Source organism: Pomacea canaliculata, linkage group LG11 (assembly GCF_003073045.1).
Source record: "Pomacea canaliculata isolate SZHN2017 linkage group LG11, ASM307304v1, whole genome shotgun sequence".
Classification (NCBI taxonomy): domain Eukaryota; kingdom Metazoa; phylum Mollusca; class Gastropoda; order Architaenioglossa; family Ampullariidae; genus Pomacea; species Pomacea canaliculata.
The window spans coordinates 5,973,703-5,991,918 of NC_037600.1; the positions used below are offsets into that span (position 1 = coordinate 5,973,703).

Here is an 18,216-nt window from a genome sequence, read left to right on the forward strand (position 1 = left end):
CTTTCGATAGTAGGTTTGTAAAGCACAACATGAATATTCAACTTGGCCTAGGTTCTAACTCACAGTTTATGTCGGAAAGGTGTATATCAGTTGTATATAACTAAACCACCAGAAATTCTTGGATTTAAGAAAACATGGGCATATATAAATCAGTTTTTTTTTCCAAAATATTACTCGTTCCTCATTTTCTCTGATAGACTAGGCTTGCAAGCTTATTTGTGTGTGTCTTATTTCACATAAATGTTATCTTACTTGTCTCCTTTAGATATTGTCTGCACTTGACCCCTGTTCAGAGAGCTGGTTTTCAGGACATTTTTCGAACATTGCGATTTACCTCCTTCTATCTTAATAACAACTTTACCTTCAAAGTGCAAGATGGTTTTTAGGTGGAAGGACATTTCAGGCCAACTGGCCATTACAAACCAGCCAACTAAGAAACCATCCATTAGCTTTAAAAATAACTTCCAACAGTAATAAACTTTTTTCCATTTCGGAAGTAGATCTTTTGTTGCGTTAGAAAATTCACATTTTTTGTATGCCACTCTCCGCCTTTAAGACGTGTATTAGTGAAGTATAGCAACTGTGAGAACTTGGTATGTATGTAAACACTTCCAGTTATTATTTTTAAAAAGTAAACATTTTACATTCTAAAGTGAATGAGTCCCTGCTTTTCTGTCGGGGGTCTCCCATAACCTTTGTCTCCCCTGAGACTGCACATAATGCAGCAGGGACAGCGCACCTGTCTCCGATCACGTGACGTTTGCCGTTTGATTGAATCCGTTGCGCAGAAAGGTTGACAACCCTGGTGGTTACGTCATGGCTCGTATTTCTATCGAAGAAATATTTAGTGTCAACTGATTGTTTATTTTTTCTTACCTGGTTGTCTCTCTTATCCCATAATTTGTATAATATCCACAAGCCGGTGAGGCCTTTGTCTTTGAAAGTGTACAGAAGTGTTGTGGCGAAATGGAAGAATAATGTGAAGCAAAGAGATCTCGTATTCAAGACTGTAAGGGTTTATTGTTATTGCTTTATCTTGCTCCTCTAAGAAAGGTTGGAGCATTATTGGAATTGACCATGCACCAAGAACGATGTTAAATTATTAAATTATTTCAAAATTTTATTTGCGAACACATACATAGTCATGTAATCCTATCCTTGAATTTACATCTACACACACCACACACACACCAAGCACACAGGTTTATCATGTATGATAGAGTATTCACAAATGATTAAAGTATTTATGTCTAAAAGAAATTCCCGGTTATGTTACTGTTTATTTTAATCAGGTACTGGAGCATTGAAAACAATTTTAGCAGACCTCAAATTAAAACATGTGGTGCAGATTAGTATTATCACCATTTCTGAATAGTGAAACGAGAGAAACATATTGAGTTGTAGAAAGAAAAAGGCGATCATGTAGTTGTCCATCGCACGACGATCAGCTGTGCCATGCAGGACGTGATGCCCCGCCATTTGTTGGAAACATCTTCAGGTGGTGACCGACCTTCCACGTACACAACGATTTTACGTCTTTGTCTGAATTTACGGCAACGATCAACATGCATGGAGCAGACACAATCCTCTTCTCTCACGACTTCTTTGTCATTCACAACCTCTAGAGGCTGTACTTGGAAACCTACTTTCGTTAGTTCCCTCAAGAATGAGTATTCGTTTTTGTCGTTTTCAAATATCACTAAAATGTCTTTGTCTTGAAGAATAGAAGATGCCTTCAAGGTACGCGATTCATGTTGTACTCGTGTTAAAGTCGAGGTTGTTGCTTCGGTGATATCATCCGGAAAAGCTGTTTTGTCTAAAAGAGTAAAAAAAACAAGATATTTACGTAGGTTTGTTTCAAAAATGTAAAGTTTTTTTATATCTTCTTATCATTGTATCATTGGGAGTTTATGTTTCTCACTCAATTTTCTTCGGGGATTGTCTTAAAAAATGTGTAAAGTAAATTTTCAGCAAAGACAACAATCCCACTTACTGCTTTTAGTAACAAGATGCTTGTTGAGAAAGTCAGCCACTTTCCTGCCACACAGAGAACAGTCGTGGTAACCAGTGGAGTCCATCTTGTGGTAAATATATTTGACTTGTGGGCCGTCTGTAGGAGTCAGGCAGTCACGTGGTTTGATTTCAGCCTCAGGTATGAAATAATCAGCTCCTGCACGTGAAGCTTCTCTGACCACTGCAGGCGGACAGGTGAGAGCCCGAGTGAAGGTCTGTACCTTCCAGCCTTCGGGTACATCCTGACTAGTGCTACTTGTTGCCCACAATACAAGATTTGGATTTTGGCGACTTAGACTTTCTACAAATGTTTTAAAATATTTTCTGCAAGACAAATAAGAAAAGCCAAATGCATTTTTACTTAGCTTTTATGCACATAAAATGAGTCAAAATATATTCATGAGTATATTTTGAATTTTACTTCTCCAGGACTAAAAATCTATTAAATTGTTAATTTTTTGCGCAGTTGTAAGTATATAGACAATTTTCTAGCGAGATTTTCGTTGAATATCTATACCTTATTTTCCAGCTCTTTCTCTTTGTCTGTTGGTCAGTTTCTCTTTTATTCTCTTTCTGCCCCTTCTCTACCACTTTGTCCACATAGTGTATTTTCCTAGAAGACGAAATAGCATTTTGTTGCGTTACATAATCCACAAGTGCATTAGTATAATTAAACAAAGGTTAAAATGTGGAGTTTATAAAGCCCTATTTGTTTGGTTTTTTTAATTTTCTTATGGAGAAACACGATTGTGAAAATCTTGAAAGTGTTTGCAAATACAGTATGGAGTAGGCGTAAAAATGTTTTAAGACATCGACTAACTAGACCTCCATACTTACCCCCCGAAATCAACTTCACTTGCTATCACACACAGTGGTATATTCTTTTTGTCCTGTGTTGTTAACATGTCAAGAATTTCCTTCATTTCCTTCTTGATATTGAAATGACAGCGTACACACGTGACAAGGGGTCGTGAAGTCTCATCTGTATCTTTTGTCGCAGGCGTATGGTTGGATGTTTTGGAAAACGAGGACATGAAGTCCCTTCTTGTGAAAATACTGACTAAAATGTACAGGTGATGACCACTTTCTACCCATTGTTTGCCAGCCAGTGTCAACATTCGTGTCTTGCCGGTGTTGGGTGGACCAACAAGAAATAACTTTTCTTCACTGAGCATCTCTATCATATTCGGGTACAGAGTCAGTCGCTCGTACAGGTCTCCTGTCAGGGTCACGGCGTCTGCCAGAGTCTTGGGCTGCAGGACAGTCTCGTCCATCAGTTGGGTGGTGGACTGAGTAGCCGGTCCACAAAACCTAAGAACGCAAAAACATTTATAAAAGTACAAGTCCTTGCCTATATCTCGAACTATTAGATACTTTTCCGCACATTCTTTATAGTTTATTAGATGTGATGTCTACAATTAAGACCCTGCAACACTACACTGAACAATTCTACAATCCGTGCATGACAAATTCCTTACCTCGCTATCATGTTTAGATACATTTCATCAGTCATTTTGGGGTCAGCATCAGATTGATTCATTAACCTGTCCCACCATTTCCTCAGATGACTCATCACACTGGTGTCGATGTCCCATGGAGCGCAAGGGTTCGACAGATGATTTGCGCAAAGACACAATTGAGTGGGGTCGTCAGTGGGCTTCACATTCACACACTCGCGCAAACTCTTAAAACAAACAAAGTGTAAAAATGTTTTTAAGGAGGTACACCAGATTATGATGTTTTTTTCCCTAACCCGGATAACTGTGGTTATAATTTTTTTTGGAAACAAGGTTTCTTTACAGGGGACCTTTTTTTCACAATCGGTGCAGGATCGCCTTAAGATGCATATAAACTGTTATTCACCTTTAGTGGTCTTGATACTACTCAATACTGATTGCTTGATTCAGGTAAGTCTAAGAGCTAATAATTTTAAATAAATATCATTAAAAAGTATTAGCAATATTTAAAGGATTTTTTTGTCTAACCTTCTTTTTAACAATATTTAAAGTATATATCAAGTCTAATACCCTCTATACCTATATTGTTTGTTTTTTTTTGTGCAGACGGTGCTACTTCTGTGGTCTGTATAGGCCATGTTGAACCACCGTAAACTTTAATGTGATAAGGAACGTTAGAAAATATTTATTCAATGTGTCTGTACACAGTACACTAGATCCATTGATGTTAATATTTATCTTGACTCTTGATAATGCAAAACTAGAAAATCTATTAAAACTTAAAGAAGCTAGAAAAGAGTTGACATTATTAGTGTGTAACCTACCTGAGTGACCTTACTGTGGTTGCCGAGAACTCGTTGTAGAGACGACAAGGTAACGTTGGGAAACATCAAGCCCATTTGAACTGCAGGTTTGTGTTTCTGATCTGACATCAGGTGTTCCATCATGCTCTTTGCGTATTTCACTTGAGTAACTGCTTCACACACCTCACTGACTAACATGTTATGTATTTTCCGCTCATAGTCCTCACTTCCGTCATCTCTATCGCTGGGAGACTTGACGATCCCAATCAACACCCCGAAACGTCGATGTATAATGAGAATGTCAAAACAGTCGACGTTTGTCTTGCCTTCAAACCGAGCAGGAACAGGTAAGCCATGGTTTGCAAAGTTATTGCCTGGCTTGTTCAAATAATCTTCATACTTAAACTGTGACAAGACAAACATGTCCTCCTTATAGTGTTCCGCCATGTGACGTAAGCAGTGCAGCACGTGCTGCATGGTTCGGTCGTGTCTGACGTCACTCAGGTCAGGAGGTTGTGGGACGTACACGACTTGACCAGCTATTGTTTGTGTTTCATATCGAAGTTTGTTGAAGTAAACTGGAGGCACAAAATAAAAGGAATCAAGGGTATCCGGGTACATTTCTTCGATGTTTTTCACTAAATATTCTTGGAACGTTCTTGTCGTTAATTCTTCATTGCTTTCCTGAAAATACATTTATTTTAGTTTCTTTAAAGTATAACAGGCTAACTTGGAAACTTCGAAGCAATTGCAGAAGAAATTTTTATATCTTGATATAATAAACAATTAAGTAAAGCACACAGTAATTTTTGGACTGGTAAAATAATCTTACAGATACAGGGTGGAAGAGGAATAAATACTATCTTTTTGTGGTGCCCCACACAGACTGTGTTACTTTCTGCTTACACCTCTTCTTAAGAGTCATGTGTGGTACATGTACCTTTATTTTCAATATACATTTAAATTAGACGTTTTAATTTTTTTTGTATAATAACTAACTTTTTTTATCATAGGGTGGTGCTCATCGTCCACAGATGTTCGCGTTTTTCTTTGTCCAATGATGCAACTGTTGAAGATAAAGTGTAGGTAAGAGTGGAGAGAGACAATCAAAGCCTACTTACTGTCTGCCTACAACAGGCAATGGCACATTATTGACATAAGAGACCAGAGAGAAAAAGACTTTACAGCAATTTCTGCCCATATGTTACTCCCCACAGAAGAGATTATAACACTCCTAGAACAAAAATATTTAATAGTTTGACAAAGAAACTCTGCCCAAGTCACTAATCACATTGCAATGTGTAATAAAGTTTTGTTGCTATAGTGAAATGATAATACCAAAAGGCATCCCTAAACACAAAGCTAATGTCACACTGCTGCTTATAATATTCCTTACAAGAAGTTATTTTAAATACCCGAGGCTTACTTGTTGCGTCTCAGTAGAATTACGATGACAATAATTGCTGCTATCACTACAGTCAAGGCCAGGGGCAGGCCTATGGCCAGATGAGTTGAAATGTCTTTTTCCGAAACTTAAAAAGTTTGTTAAATTTAGAAACAAAAAAGAAAGTAAAAAATACTTAATCTACAATAGAGTAAAAAATAAACACTTGTTTTAGAAATATTGCTTAAAAACGCTTTTTTCACGTTCCTTGTGTTTCGGATTTTAAATTTACTGTAATTGCTCAGGTGTCAATGAATTCGACAATTTTCTTAATTATTAGAATCGTTATTATTTTTCTCAGAAAGAGAGACATTTTAGAGACATAAAGTTAGGCAAGAAGTCATCGATGATTCCTACGAACAAGACGGAGTTGTCATCACTTAATACGAGAGAAATTTTGCGTCTCAAACCTTCCTTAGAGATTTCAAGTGAACACTTTGCCTGTTGCTGTAGTGTGGAGCCCGCGTGCCTGCATGAGTAGGTTAATTTTTTCACTTTTGTAATCTTTTGACTCTTGATGATGAGATACGTGGACACCTTGTAATCATACAGGTAATCACCATCAACCTGACACTTTGGTTTGCCTTCTACCCACCAACAATGTAAAATCTCTGTTACATACAAACAAGAAATCGTTGTAGTAAGAGCAGTTAACCATCTTTCATAATATTTAATCGGAATTTTCCGGTACCATTAATGTCTTGAAATTACGATCAACAGACAAAGAACATCCTCATCAAAATACAATGCATTTCCACAAAAACATCGTGTAGTTTTCAATAGCCTTTTCTAGTCCCTTAGTATGATGAACGGTCTACATGTGCATATGTACGTGTTCTCTTGCGCATGAGAATTTATGAGTGCGCATGATTCTCTTACCTAGTTTCTCTTGGCCATTGTGTCTGAAGACAGAAAAATTGTTTTGGGTCGTCTGAACATTTTCGTTAAAGAAACAGGTCAGAGTGATTTGGGAATCATTAGGCACATTTGAGACATTACACGTGTTGTTTTCACCTGTAAACAGATAAAACCATATGATATATGTTTCTTTATCCTTATTCCAACAAAAAATGCAAAAGATATAATTGCTTTAATCATTTTAAGTGTCACATTGAAGAATACACAGCATGCTTAAGTCTATATAACAAAGTATGATAAGATAAATGTAATTATCATAATTTATGCAATTATTGCTAATTATAACCCTAAGATTATAGAGACTTACCCAGTGTTAAGTTCAGCTGACATTGTCCCAGGTCGCTAGTGCCATAGCCGTCCACTTGACACCCGTATGTACCTGTACGTGCAGAGGTCACGTGACGGATTGTAATATTGAGAGTGCGGCTGACTATCTTGTCGTACTCGAAACCTGATTTTATGTGACATTCCAGACCATCTCCAAGCCACCAACAATCTAAAACAGCATCTGTGGAAAGCATGAATGCATTGTGTTGGTATATATATATACTTATATATGTAGGAAGCACATCCCATTCAGGGGCCAAATCACTCGAGTAGCTCTCTTTATTGAAATGTCTTCTATGTTATTTACAATAGCGTTTTGCGTATTTCATAAAGGTGTTCAAATTAATTTTTTTTCAATAAGGTTGTCTTATGAATAATAAACTGCTTAATTTGAAAAGTAGATGAGAAACCTCTCGAAATAAAAATTATACATAAAATTACCTGTAAGTGATCAATAGCGAGCGAAAACACTGGTTAACCAGGTAGCTTGAAACCAAACATCAGGAACTTTGTTAACAAGAAACATACGAAACGTAAAACAACAACTAATACTGAAGACAAGTATTATTTCTTAGCTAAGTTTTCTCACCTGGATTTTCAGGGTTAAAGTAGTGATAGACTGAGAAACCTTTCTTGCTGACACTAAGATCTTCGGGAAAGTTACAGGTCAGGACAGCATCCTGAAGATAATCAACAGGCGGGGCGTCGCATCTGCCCATTTCTGAAATAAGTTATGTTTGAGAAAGGCCTTACATCCAGTAAAGCAAACTATAAAACATGCGTGATCGTCTTTTCTTTCTCATCTAGAGTCATTTTATCATTTAAAAAAAAATCAAACAGATTTCAATACTACAACAAATAAAAAAAATAACTAGAAAATAACGCAGAAACTCCACAACAAATTTTAAGTTCCGATATCCGTTAATCTTCATTAAAGTAGAAAACTTCAATAAAGCTGTATTTTACGGTTATAATTTGGCACATTTCATATACAAGATCAGTTCTCGTAAAATTACTAACCTTTTGTTGAAGCTCGCAAAAAACACAGGCAACACAAGAAGAGGAAGAACTTCAGGGCAAACGAATCCATTTGAAGGAGAAAGGTTCTTGTTCTGCATAAAACTATCCTCAGTCTGGGTACAAGGGTATATCACGAGTGGAGTGGAGACTGTTATGTAGGTAATTTCTCGCTGCGTGCACTCAGACTAGTATTGCGCTGTCATTTGTCCTCTTATCTTTCTTTGTTACATCTGACCATTGCTGATACTGCAACCTTATAGTCTACTGAAACGGAGAAACCGAGGGTATATACTTAGCATTAGCCTGAGGGTCATCGTTTAAAAAGAAAAACAACATAAGACTGAGATGTTTTCTTAAATACGTGTCAAATCTTATAAACATACAAAAGGTCTACCTTCCTTTTCACACATTATTATATAGTTTGAACAAGCAAATACGGATGTGACACATAAAACGATAAGCATAAAATACACCTATTGTACATGTACAGACATAGTGAGTAATACAGACACATACAGACACGTACAGCCTGCCTCTACCGCATGAACAGTTAGTCACCAGCTTCCAAGCACCCAACACTTTCGTATGCATGTCAACATATGCAAACACACAGTAAGATAGATATTACACGTATACACTATAGTCTTAATGATTAATTCTAGTTTTACCTGCATAAGCCTGTTAATAAGTGGGTATCAGCCATTTTTGTGCTCCTGTCACATGACGTCGAGTCACCTCGCTATTAATAGACGGAGCAAACCTACAGAAAAATGAAATAAAAGGAAAGATTATTAATCTTTTATCGTTACGGCTTTATTTTTGTTCAGTGGCGATCTAGTAAAAACTCCTAGTACTTGCTAAGAAGGACCTTCAAGTGTATTAAAAGCCGATAAGTGGCTTAATCCACTTCACCTTGGTATGGTGTGTTACTATTTAAGGTCTCCCCGGTCACGTGCAAGTCACATGATAGCCCAGTCGAGAATTGCTTAAAACACTTTGATTTTTATTTCTAGTACATAATTGTTAACAGTGACACGAAAAGTCACTTAAGACATGATTGTATTTTCAACTTTTATCTTGTTGTGACGCATGTTTATCTTCTTGTACACCCACCCCTAGGAATCGCTTGGTAGAGTTGTTACCGAGGCTAGTGGGAGGCTAAGGTCTCTACGCAAAACAGTGTCATATATATATATATATGTATTTTTTCCTTGACCATTAGTTCAAACTTCTTTTCTATTTAGTAGCAATTTACAAAACAATAAAAAAAATTTTTATGAAAAATTTATTTTAATTTAGCTTTAAAAGTATTTCAACGGCAATGAATTGCTTTACATTTCAGAAATATATGTTTTCTTGTGTGAAAACATTCCTGTGTTTCATCCCGCTCAAATCTGCCTTTCAAACGTATTTCTGAAGTAGAGCCTCAGTGAAAACGTGGAATATATATAACAATTCCAATTATTAATTCACAGAAGTTAACATTTTACATGCTAAAGCTAATGACTATTAGTTCACATAAACACGTTACCGGCGGACATTCAACGTTTCAATCGTTATCTTCATAACTTAAGTGTTGTTCATTCTGTACGACAGGCTTAGGCTCCACTGCAGCAAGCTGCTAAAACGCAGGTTCCTTGGCTGGAATAACGGGTACAGTCATGACCGTGCGGCGAACACAGAGGCTTTGCTACCTGCTGCCCTTTTCCTGGACGATCTTCTATATGGATGTTGCGCATCAGCCCTCTTTTATTTCAGGTGTCTTAGCCTGTAACCCTTGTTTCTCCCGAGAATACAATAGTGTAGCAGGCACAGTGCACCTGGTTGCAAACACGTGACGCTGCCATTTAATCGAAACCGTTGTGAAAGAAAGTCGACAACTAGGTGGTAGAGGCGTGGCTGGTATTTTTATCGAGGGAAACTTTCGTCCAGGAATCATGTCAAGCAAACGTTTTTCTATCCTGGTTGTCTTCGCCTGTGACTTGTATGATATCCAGAAGGCGGTGAGGTTTTTTTCCCTTTGACAAGGGCACAGAGGTGTTGTGCCGAAATGGAAGGAGATATGTCAAACTCTGAAGCAAAGAGATCTCTAAGTGAAGGATGTTAAGGATTATTCTTATTGCTATTGTTATTGTTTTAGCTCGTTTGGTAAGTGGTACTTGCCCCTCTAAGAAAAGTTGAGGAGTTATTAGAATTGACCAGAAATATCACTCTCAAAGCCATGAACCAGGAACAATATTAAATTATTTGGCATTTTTATTTTCATAAACATACATATTTATGAAAGAATTTACTTAAACTCATGCGCGTATACACAGGTTTATCTTGTATATTAGAGCATACACACATTTTAACAATTAAAGTACTTATTGTAAAAACATTTATGTTGATTATTTTGCAATTTATTTTAAGCAGCTGGTTGAGCATTGAAAAGAACTTTAATACACGTAGAATTGAAAGATGTAGTGCAAGTTGAATAAATGAACATGTGTGTAAAGTGGAAAGAAAAAAACAGATAAAGCTGTACGAAGAGCAAGAAAATTATGTACTTTTCCATTTCACGACGATCAGCTGTGCCACGCAGCACGTGATGCCCCGCCATTTGTTGGAAACTTTTTCAGGAGGTGACAGACTTTCCACGTACACCACGATTTTACGTCTTAGTCTAAATTTGCGGAAACGATCAACATGCATGTAGCAGACACAATCAGTTTCTTCTTTCACGACTTCTTTTTCATTCTTAACCTCTCGAGGCTGTACTTGAAAACCTACTTTCTTTAGTTCCTGCAAGTATGAGTAATCAAGTTTGTCGTTTTCAAATATCACTAAAATGTCTTTGTCTTGAAGATTGGAAGATCCCTTCAAGGTAGGTGATTCATGTTGTACTCGTGTTAAAGATGATGTTGTTGCTTGGGTGGTATCATCTGGGGAAGCTGTTTTGTCTAAAAGAGATATAAAATAGAATATTTACATAGGTTTGTTTTAATAATTTATACATTTTTGATGTTATCTACTTACCATTGGCAGTTTATGTTTCTCACTCAAATTTTATCAGGGTGTCTTATAAAACGAGAAAAGTAAATTTTAAGCAAAGATAACAACCCAACTTACTTCTTTTAGTAGGAAAATGGTTGTTGAGAAAATCGGCCACCTTCCTGCTACACAGAGAACAGTCGTGGTAACCCGTGGAGTCCATCTCATGATAAATATACTTCACTTGTGGGCCGTCTGTAGGAGTCAGGCAGTCACGTGGTTTGATTTCAGCCTCAGGTATGAAATAATCAGCTCCTGCACGTTAAGCTTCTCTAACCACTGCAGGTGGACAGGTGAGAGCCCGAGTGAAGGTCTGTACCTTCCATCCATTGGGTACATTCTGACTAGTGCTGATTGTAGCCCACAATACAAGATTTGGATGTTGGCGACTTAGACTTTCTACAAATGTTTTAAAATATTTTCTGCAAGACAAATAAGAAAAGCCAAATGCATGTTTACTTAGCTTTTATGCACTTAAAAATAGTCAAAATATATTCATGAGTATATTTTAGTTGTAAGTATAGACACAATTTTCTAGCGAGATCTTCGTTGAACATCTATATCTTATTTTCCAGCTCTTTCTCTTTGTCTGTTGATCAGTTTCTCTTTTATTCTCTTTCTGCCTCTTCTCTACCACTTTGTCCACATAGTGTATTTTCTTAGAAGACGAAATAGCATTTTGTTGTGTTATATAATGCACAAATGCATTGGTAGAATTAAACAAAGGTGAAAACGTGGAGTTTGTGAAGCCCTGTTTTTTTTTCTTATGTAGAATCATTATTATGAAAATCTTGAAAGTGTTTGCAAATACAGTATGGAGTGGGCGTAAAAATGTGTTTAAGACATCGACTAACTAGACCTCCATACTTACCCCCCGAAATCAACTTCACTTGCAATCACACACAGTGGTATATTCTTTTTGTCCTGTATTGATAAAATGTTTAGAAGGTAGGTGTCAAAAATGTGTTTAAGCCGTATACTAACAAGACAATCATACTTACCCCCCTAAGTCCACTTCACTTGCAATCACACGCAGTGGTATATTTCTTTTTGCCCTGTGTTGTTAACATGTCCAGAATTTCCTTCATTTCCTTCTTGATATTGAAATTACAGATTACTTGGGTGACAAAGGGTCGTGAAGTCTCATCTATATCTTTTGTCGCAGTCGTATGGTTGGATGTTTTGGAAAATGAGGACATGAAGTCCCTTCTTGTACAAATACTGACTAAAATGTACAGGTGATGGCCACTTTCTATCCATTGTTTGCCAGCCAGTGTCAACATTCGTGTCTTGCCGGTGTTGGGTAGACCAACAAGAAACAACTTTCTTCTTACATCTCTATTCATATCCGGTACAGAGTCAGTCGCTCGTACAGGTCTCCTGTCAGGGTCACGGCGTCTGCCAGAGTCTTGGCTGCAGGACAGTCTCGTCCATCAGTTGTAGGTGGACTGAGTAGCCGGTCACAAAACCTAAAAACACAAAACATGTATAAAACTATGGGGTCCTTGTCTTTATTCCGTATATCACTCGATAAAATTAGATTACTTTTCCGCTTCATTTTAAGAATTCCGGTGTATATATGAGACTGACTGAGTTGAGGAAACTTCTACAATTAAAGCTTCCTATCCGAAGAAGACCTGCAACTGCACTACACAATGAACAATTCTAAAGCCGTGCATGACATAATTCCTTACCTCGCTATCATGTTTCGATACAAGTCATCGGTCATTTTCAGGTCAGCATCAGATTGATTCATAACCTATCCCACATTCTCAGATGACTCAATCACACTGGTGTCGATGTCCCATAGAGTGCAAGGGTTTGACAGATGATTTGCGCAAAGACACAGATGCAGTGGGTCGTCAGTGGCCTTCACATTACACACTCGCGCAAACTCTGAAAAACACACAATGTGTGATAAGCATTTTTAGAAGTTACACCAGATTAAAATGCTCTTCTTTTATCTGAGGAAAACTGTTGGTTAGGAGAAAAAATATTCCTGTAATAACATAACTTTAACTCTAAGTGTCTAAGGTTTCTTATTTTAGAAGTGCAGCTACCTTTTAAAGATGCATTGCACTGTTACTCCACTTCAAGGTCGTCACAGGCTTGACACACAAAATGTCTAAAAGTGAGAACCTAGAAAGGTGCTGACATCATGAGTGTGTAACCTACCTGTACAACCTGACTGTCACTGCCCACAGCTCGTTGTAGTGACGACGAGGTAACGTTTGGGAAACATCAAGTCATTTGAACTGCAGGTTTGTGTTGTCTGATCTGACATCAGGTGTCCCATCATACTTTGCGTATTTAACTTGAGCGACAGCTTCACACACCTCACTGACTAACATATCATCTATTTTCTCTTCACTGTCCTCACTCGTCATCCTTATCGCTGAGACTTGACGACCCCAACCAACCACCCGAGACGTCGATGGATAATGAGAATGTCAAAGCAGCCGACGTTTGTCTTGTCTTTAAAGCCACCGGAACAGGGTAAGCGATGGTTTAAAAAAGCTATTCCAGGGGTTGTTTAGATAATCTTCGTACTTAAACTGTGACAAGACAAAACATGTCCTCTTATAGTGCTCCGCCATATGACGTAAGCAGTGCAGAGCACGTGCTGCATGGCGCGGTCGTGTCTGACGTCACTGAGGTCAGAAGGTTGTGGACGTACACGACTTGATCGCTATTGGCTGTGTTTCACATCGAATTTTGTTGAAGTAAACTGGAGCACGAAATAGCAGGAATCAAGCATATCCGGGTACATTTCTTCGATGTTTTTCACTAAATATTCCTGGAACGTTCTTGTCGTTATGTCTTCATTGCTTTTCTGTAAGTAGAAATATTTTAATTTCTTTGAATCATGATCATTTAATTTGGTAACACCAAAGTAATTGCAGAAGAAATTATTATAGCTTTACCTCTTTAATGATCGAGTAAAGCGCATAGTAGTTGTTGGATGTTATTGCGGAAAATAGAAATAATTGGTAGAATTTTCTTACAGAAACAGGGCGGAGGAGGAATAATACTCTCGCTTTTGTCGTGCCTTAGATAGACTGTGTTACTTGCTGCTTATACCTCTTTGGAGTTCTGTGTGAAACACTCAGCTATATTTCACTATAATTTAAAAGTAAAGGTAGTTTTTACAATTGAGTAAAATACTAACTTCTTCCATCATAGGGCGTAGTTCATCGTCAGCAGGTGGTCGCGTTTTGCCACACTGAAGATTGCAACTGTTAAAATGAAGTGTACATAGGAAGGAAGAGATAATCAGGGCCTATCATTGCCTACCTACTATAGGCAATACCACATTATTAACAAAAGTGAGAAGAGAGAGTATTTTGCACTATTTTTTGCACTCATAGTATTCCCCACAAAAGAAAGTATGACACTCGTAAAACTAAAATATTGACTAATTTGGGAGTTAACTTTCCTCCATTGCAATGTGTAATAAAGTTAATTTGTCTAGTGAAAAAGACATTACCAAAAGCATCCCAGACAATAAGCTAATATTGCATTGCTGTGTATACTATTCATTACAATAAGTTATGTTGTAATACTCAAGGCTTACTTGTTGCGTCTCAGTAGAATTACAATGACAACAGTTGCTGCTATCACTGCAGTCAAGCCCAGGACAGGGCCGACAGCCAAACCAGTTGAAATATCTTTTCCGAGTCTTAAAAAAAGTTAGTTAAAGTTACAGAACAAAAAAGGTAGTAAAAAATGTCAAATACAGATGAGTAATAATAAAAAACATTTTTAGAAATATTGTAAAAAAAACTTTTTCACGTTTGTTGTTTTTATGATTTAAATCAACTGTAATTACTCAGAGAGTCACTGAATTTTACAATTTTCTAACTATTAGAACTTTTGTTGTTTTTCTCAGGAAGAGAGACATTATACAGACACAAAGTTAGGCAAGAAGTTACCCGACGATTGCTACGAGCAAGACAGAGGTTTCATCATTCAATACGAGAGATATGGTGAGTCCCAAACCTTCCTCAGATATCTCAAGTGAACATGTTTCTGTTGTTGTAGTGTGGATCCTGCATGCCAGCATGAGTAGGTAAATGTTTTTATTTTTGTCGTCTTTTGACTCTTGATGGTGAGATACGTGGGACACCTCGTAATCGTACAGGTAATCTCATCAACCTTGCACTCTGGCTTGCCGTGTACCCAGAAACACTGTAAAATGTCTTTTACATACAAAATAGAAACCGTTTAGTACCCACAGTTAAATATGTTTATTAAATTAATTTCGAATTTTTTCATTACCATTATGATCTCTAAACTATAATCGACATGCAAAGAACAAAACTAGACAAAATAGAATGTATTTTAACTAAAAATGTTAGTTTGCAATTGCCTTTTCGAGTCTCACAGTGTGTTGCACGGTCTGCTCATGCATACTAGTATATACGTGTTCTCTTGCGCCTTAGAATATATGAGTGTGCATGATTCACTTACCTAGTTTCTCATGACCATTGTGTCTGTAGACAGAAAAGCTGTTTTGTGTTTTCTGAACATTTTCGTTAAAGAAACAGGTTAGAGCGATTTGGGAACCATTAGCCACATTTGATACATTACACGTGTTGTTTTCACCTGTAAAAAGACAAAATCATACACATTTTTCTGTAGCCTAGTCATGACAAAAAAAAAATGCGAATGCTTAAGTATTTTAAGTTTCCCAATGAAGAATACATAACATACTTAAGTCTATATAACATAGTATGATAAGGCGTTAATAAATGTAATTATCATATTTCATACAATTATTGCTAATTAAACTGTAGAGATTTTATACGCGCTAAGAACAGAGAGACTGACATACCCAGTGTTAAGTTGAGCTGACATTGTCCCAGGTCGCTGGGGCCATAGCCGTCCACTTGACACCCGTATGTACCTGTACGTGCAGAGGTCACGTGACGGATTGTAATCTTGAGAGTGCGGCTCAGTTTTTTGTCGTACTCGAAACCTGATTTTGTGTAGCAGCCCAGAGCACCTCCAACCCACCAACAGTCTAAAACAGCGTCTGTGCAAAGCAGGTATACATCATGTCGGTATAAATATTTATGTAGGAAGTCATCCCATTCAGGGACCAAACATCATTAACTTTGTTAGCAAGAAACGTACGAAGAGTAAAACAACAACTAACACTGAGCACAATAATAATTTTTTTTATGCAAGTTTCCTCACCTGCACTTTGACGGTTAACGTAGTGATAGACTGTGAAACCTTTCTTGCTGACACTAAGGTCTTCGGGAAAGTGACAAGTGAGGACAGCATCTTGAAGAGAATGAACAGGTGGGGCATCGCATCTGCTCATTTCTGAAAAAAGTTTTGTTTGGGAAAGGCAGTACGTCCAGTAAAGATAACCATACGGACATGCGTGATCATCTTTTCTTTCTCATCTTAAGTCTTTTAATCTTAAAAAAATTCATGCAGATTTCAATAGTACCTCAGAAACAACACAACAAATTTAAATTTCCGATACCCGTGAATCTAATTAAGCTAGATGTGCATGAAGTTATATTTTACGGTTATAATTTGCCACAGTTCATATACCTGGATAAGTTCTTGTAGAATCTGCAAAAAATTACTAACCTTGTGTTGAAGTTCGCGAAAAACACAGGCAACACAACAATAGTAAGAACTTCCGGGCCAACGAATCCATTTTAAGGATACAGGTTCTTGTTCTGCTTGTAACTGTCATCAGTCTGAGTACAATGGTATATCACGAGTGGTGTGTGGATTGTTGTGTAGGTAATTACTTACTTCATTGATTCAGACTAGTGTTGTGCTGTCACTTTTCCTCATATCCTTCTTTGATACATGTAGCCATTGCTGAAACTGCAATGTTATATTCTACTTATACGGAAAAACCGAGTGTATATAATTAGTATTAGCCTGAGACTCATCGTTTTAAGAGAAAAAAAAAACATACGCCTGCGATGTTTTCTTAAACACATGTCAACTTGTATAGAAATAAAACATTCTGCCTTCATTTTACATATTATTTTATGGTTTATACAGGCAAACACGGATGTGACACATAAAACGATAAACATAAATACATCTACCTTACACGTACAGACAGACAACCTGCATCTACATCATGAACAGTTAGTCTCACCAACGTACACACCAGCATGCAAGCACCAAACACTTTGAATACAAGTAAACATATACACACAGTAAGATATATATTAAGTATATATTATAGTTTTGATGATTAATTCTAGTTTTACCTACCTCAGCCTGTTAGTAAGCGGATATTAGCCTTTTTTTTTTTTGCTCCTGTCATATGACTTCGAGTCACCTACCTACTGACAGACGGAGCCAACGTTCAAAAAAAAATGAAATAAAAGGAACGATTATTTATCTTTTATCGTTACGGCCTTCATTTTTTTTCAATGGCTATCTATTAGCAAACGCTCGTAGGCCTTGCTAAAAAAAAGACCTTCAAGTATATCAAAAGCTGATAAGTGGCTTAATCTACTTGCCTTGTACTGGTGGGAGTGTTACTATTTAAGGATTCCGCCGGTCACGTGCAAGTCACATGATAGCCCTGCCGTGAATTGCTTAAAACACTTTGAGTTTTCACAGTGGGAACTAAAAGCTCCAGAGTTAACACCTCGACTTAAGATACTGTCTGCACGTGACCCCCGTTCAGAGAGCTAGTTTCTGGGACATTTTCCAAATATTGCGATTTAATTCCAATAATAACTTTCCGTTCAAAGTGCCAGAAGTTTTTTAGGTGTAAGAACTTTCCGGGCCATCCAACCAAACAACTAATCAACCAGCCAACCAAAACAACAAACCAACCAACCAGCCAACTAACAAAGCAGTCAACCAACCAGCCAACAAATTAATCTACAGGCAATCGCCTTTTTTGAAATTTCAGCACAGCAAAATACGTTTCACCACAAAAAAATCTCCGCATATCATAATAAACACACTATAGGGTTAGGATTACAGGAATTGTTCGATTATCTGGAGTAGAGGCAGAAGTCTTGTTAGTTGTAAAAAAATGAATCAGTTATTGAAATGTTTTGCCAATTATTTAAGTCGTTTGGTGGAGTGCTTGCTAGTGCATAATTATTAACAGTGACACGGACCGTCACTTAAGACAGGACCGTATTTTTAACCTTTATTTTGTTGTAACTCACGTTTATTGTCTCGTACACCTAGTCATAGA

The 18,216-nt window shown here is 37.3% G+C and overlaps 3 protein-coding genes and 1 long non-coding RNA gene across 6 annotated transcripts; all 4 read right to left on the reverse strand.

The window, feature by feature from the left end:
- Window positions 1-1,102: 1,102 nt before the first annotated feature.
- LOC112575159 lies at window positions 1,103-8,913 on the reverse strand. Of its 2 annotated transcripts, XM_025256793.1 has the most exons (15): window positions 8,895-8,913; window positions 8,651-8,742; window positions 7,983-8,246; window positions 7,552-7,683; window positions 6,943-7,143; window positions 6,597-6,731; window positions 6,128-6,328; window positions 5,700-5,805; window positions 5,273-5,339; window positions 4,295-4,957; window positions 3,492-3,697; window positions 2,851-3,324; window positions 2,531-2,626; window positions 1,994-2,337; window positions 1,103-1,816 (listed from the first exon to the last, which is right to left on the reverse strand). In XM_025256793.1, the coding sequence occupies exons 3-15, from the start codon at window positions 8,050-8,052 to the stop codon at window positions 1,419-1,421; spliced, it is 3,093 nt and encodes a 1,030-aa protein (XP_025112578.1). In that variant the 5' UTR covers window positions 8,053-8,246; window positions 8,651-8,742; window positions 8,895-8,913; the 3' UTR covers window positions 1,103-1,418. The 2 variants fall into 2 exon arrangements, with proteins under 2 accessions (XP_025112578.1, XP_025112579.1); XM_025256794.1 differs by lacking the exon at window positions 8,895-8,913 and having other exon boundaries at window positions 7,983-8,243; window positions 8,651-8,741.
- A 1,307-nt stretch (window positions 8,914-10,220) lies between these two features.
- Window positions 10,221-12,340, reverse strand: LOC112575183. Of its 2 annotated transcripts, XR_003101576.1 has the most exons (3): window positions 11,887-12,340; window positions 11,094-11,437; window positions 10,221-10,924 (listed from the first exon to the last, which is right to left on the reverse strand). XR_003101576.1 is itself a non-coding variant. In XM_025256851.1 (2 exons), the coding sequence occupies exons 1-2, from the start codon at window positions 11,176-11,178 to the stop codon at window positions 10,524-10,526; spliced, it is 486 nt and encodes a 161-aa protein (XP_025112636.1). In that variant the 5' UTR covers window positions 11,179-12,340; the 3' UTR covers window positions 10,221-10,523. The 2 variants fall into 2 exon arrangements, 1 of the variants encoding a protein (XP_025112636.1); XM_025256851.1 differs by having other exon boundaries at window positions 11,094-12,340.
- A 1,408-nt stretch (window positions 12,341-13,748) lies between these two features.
- Window positions 13,749-14,651, reverse strand: LOC112575184. Its single transcript, XR_003101577.1, has 3 exons — window positions 14,590-14,651; window positions 14,185-14,251; window positions 13,749-13,848 (listed from the first exon to the last, which is right to left on the reverse strand). It is a non-coding gene; the product is annotated as an uncharacterized LOC112575184 (long non-coding RNA).
- Window positions 14,652-15,310: 659 nt separating this feature from the next.
- On the reverse strand, window positions 15,311-17,338 carry LOC112575181. The gene is made up of 5 exons (XM_025256849.1): window positions 17,271-17,338; window positions 16,623-16,868; window positions 16,215-16,346; window positions 15,850-16,050; window positions 15,311-15,620 (listed from the first exon to the last, which is right to left on the reverse strand). The coding sequence occupies exons 2-5, from the start codon at window positions 16,729-16,731 to the stop codon at window positions 15,478-15,480; spliced, it is 585 nt and encodes a 194-aa protein (XP_025112634.1). The 5' UTR covers window positions 16,732-16,868; window positions 17,271-17,338; the 3' UTR covers window positions 15,311-15,477.
- Window positions 17,339-18,216: the final 878 nt, after the last annotated feature.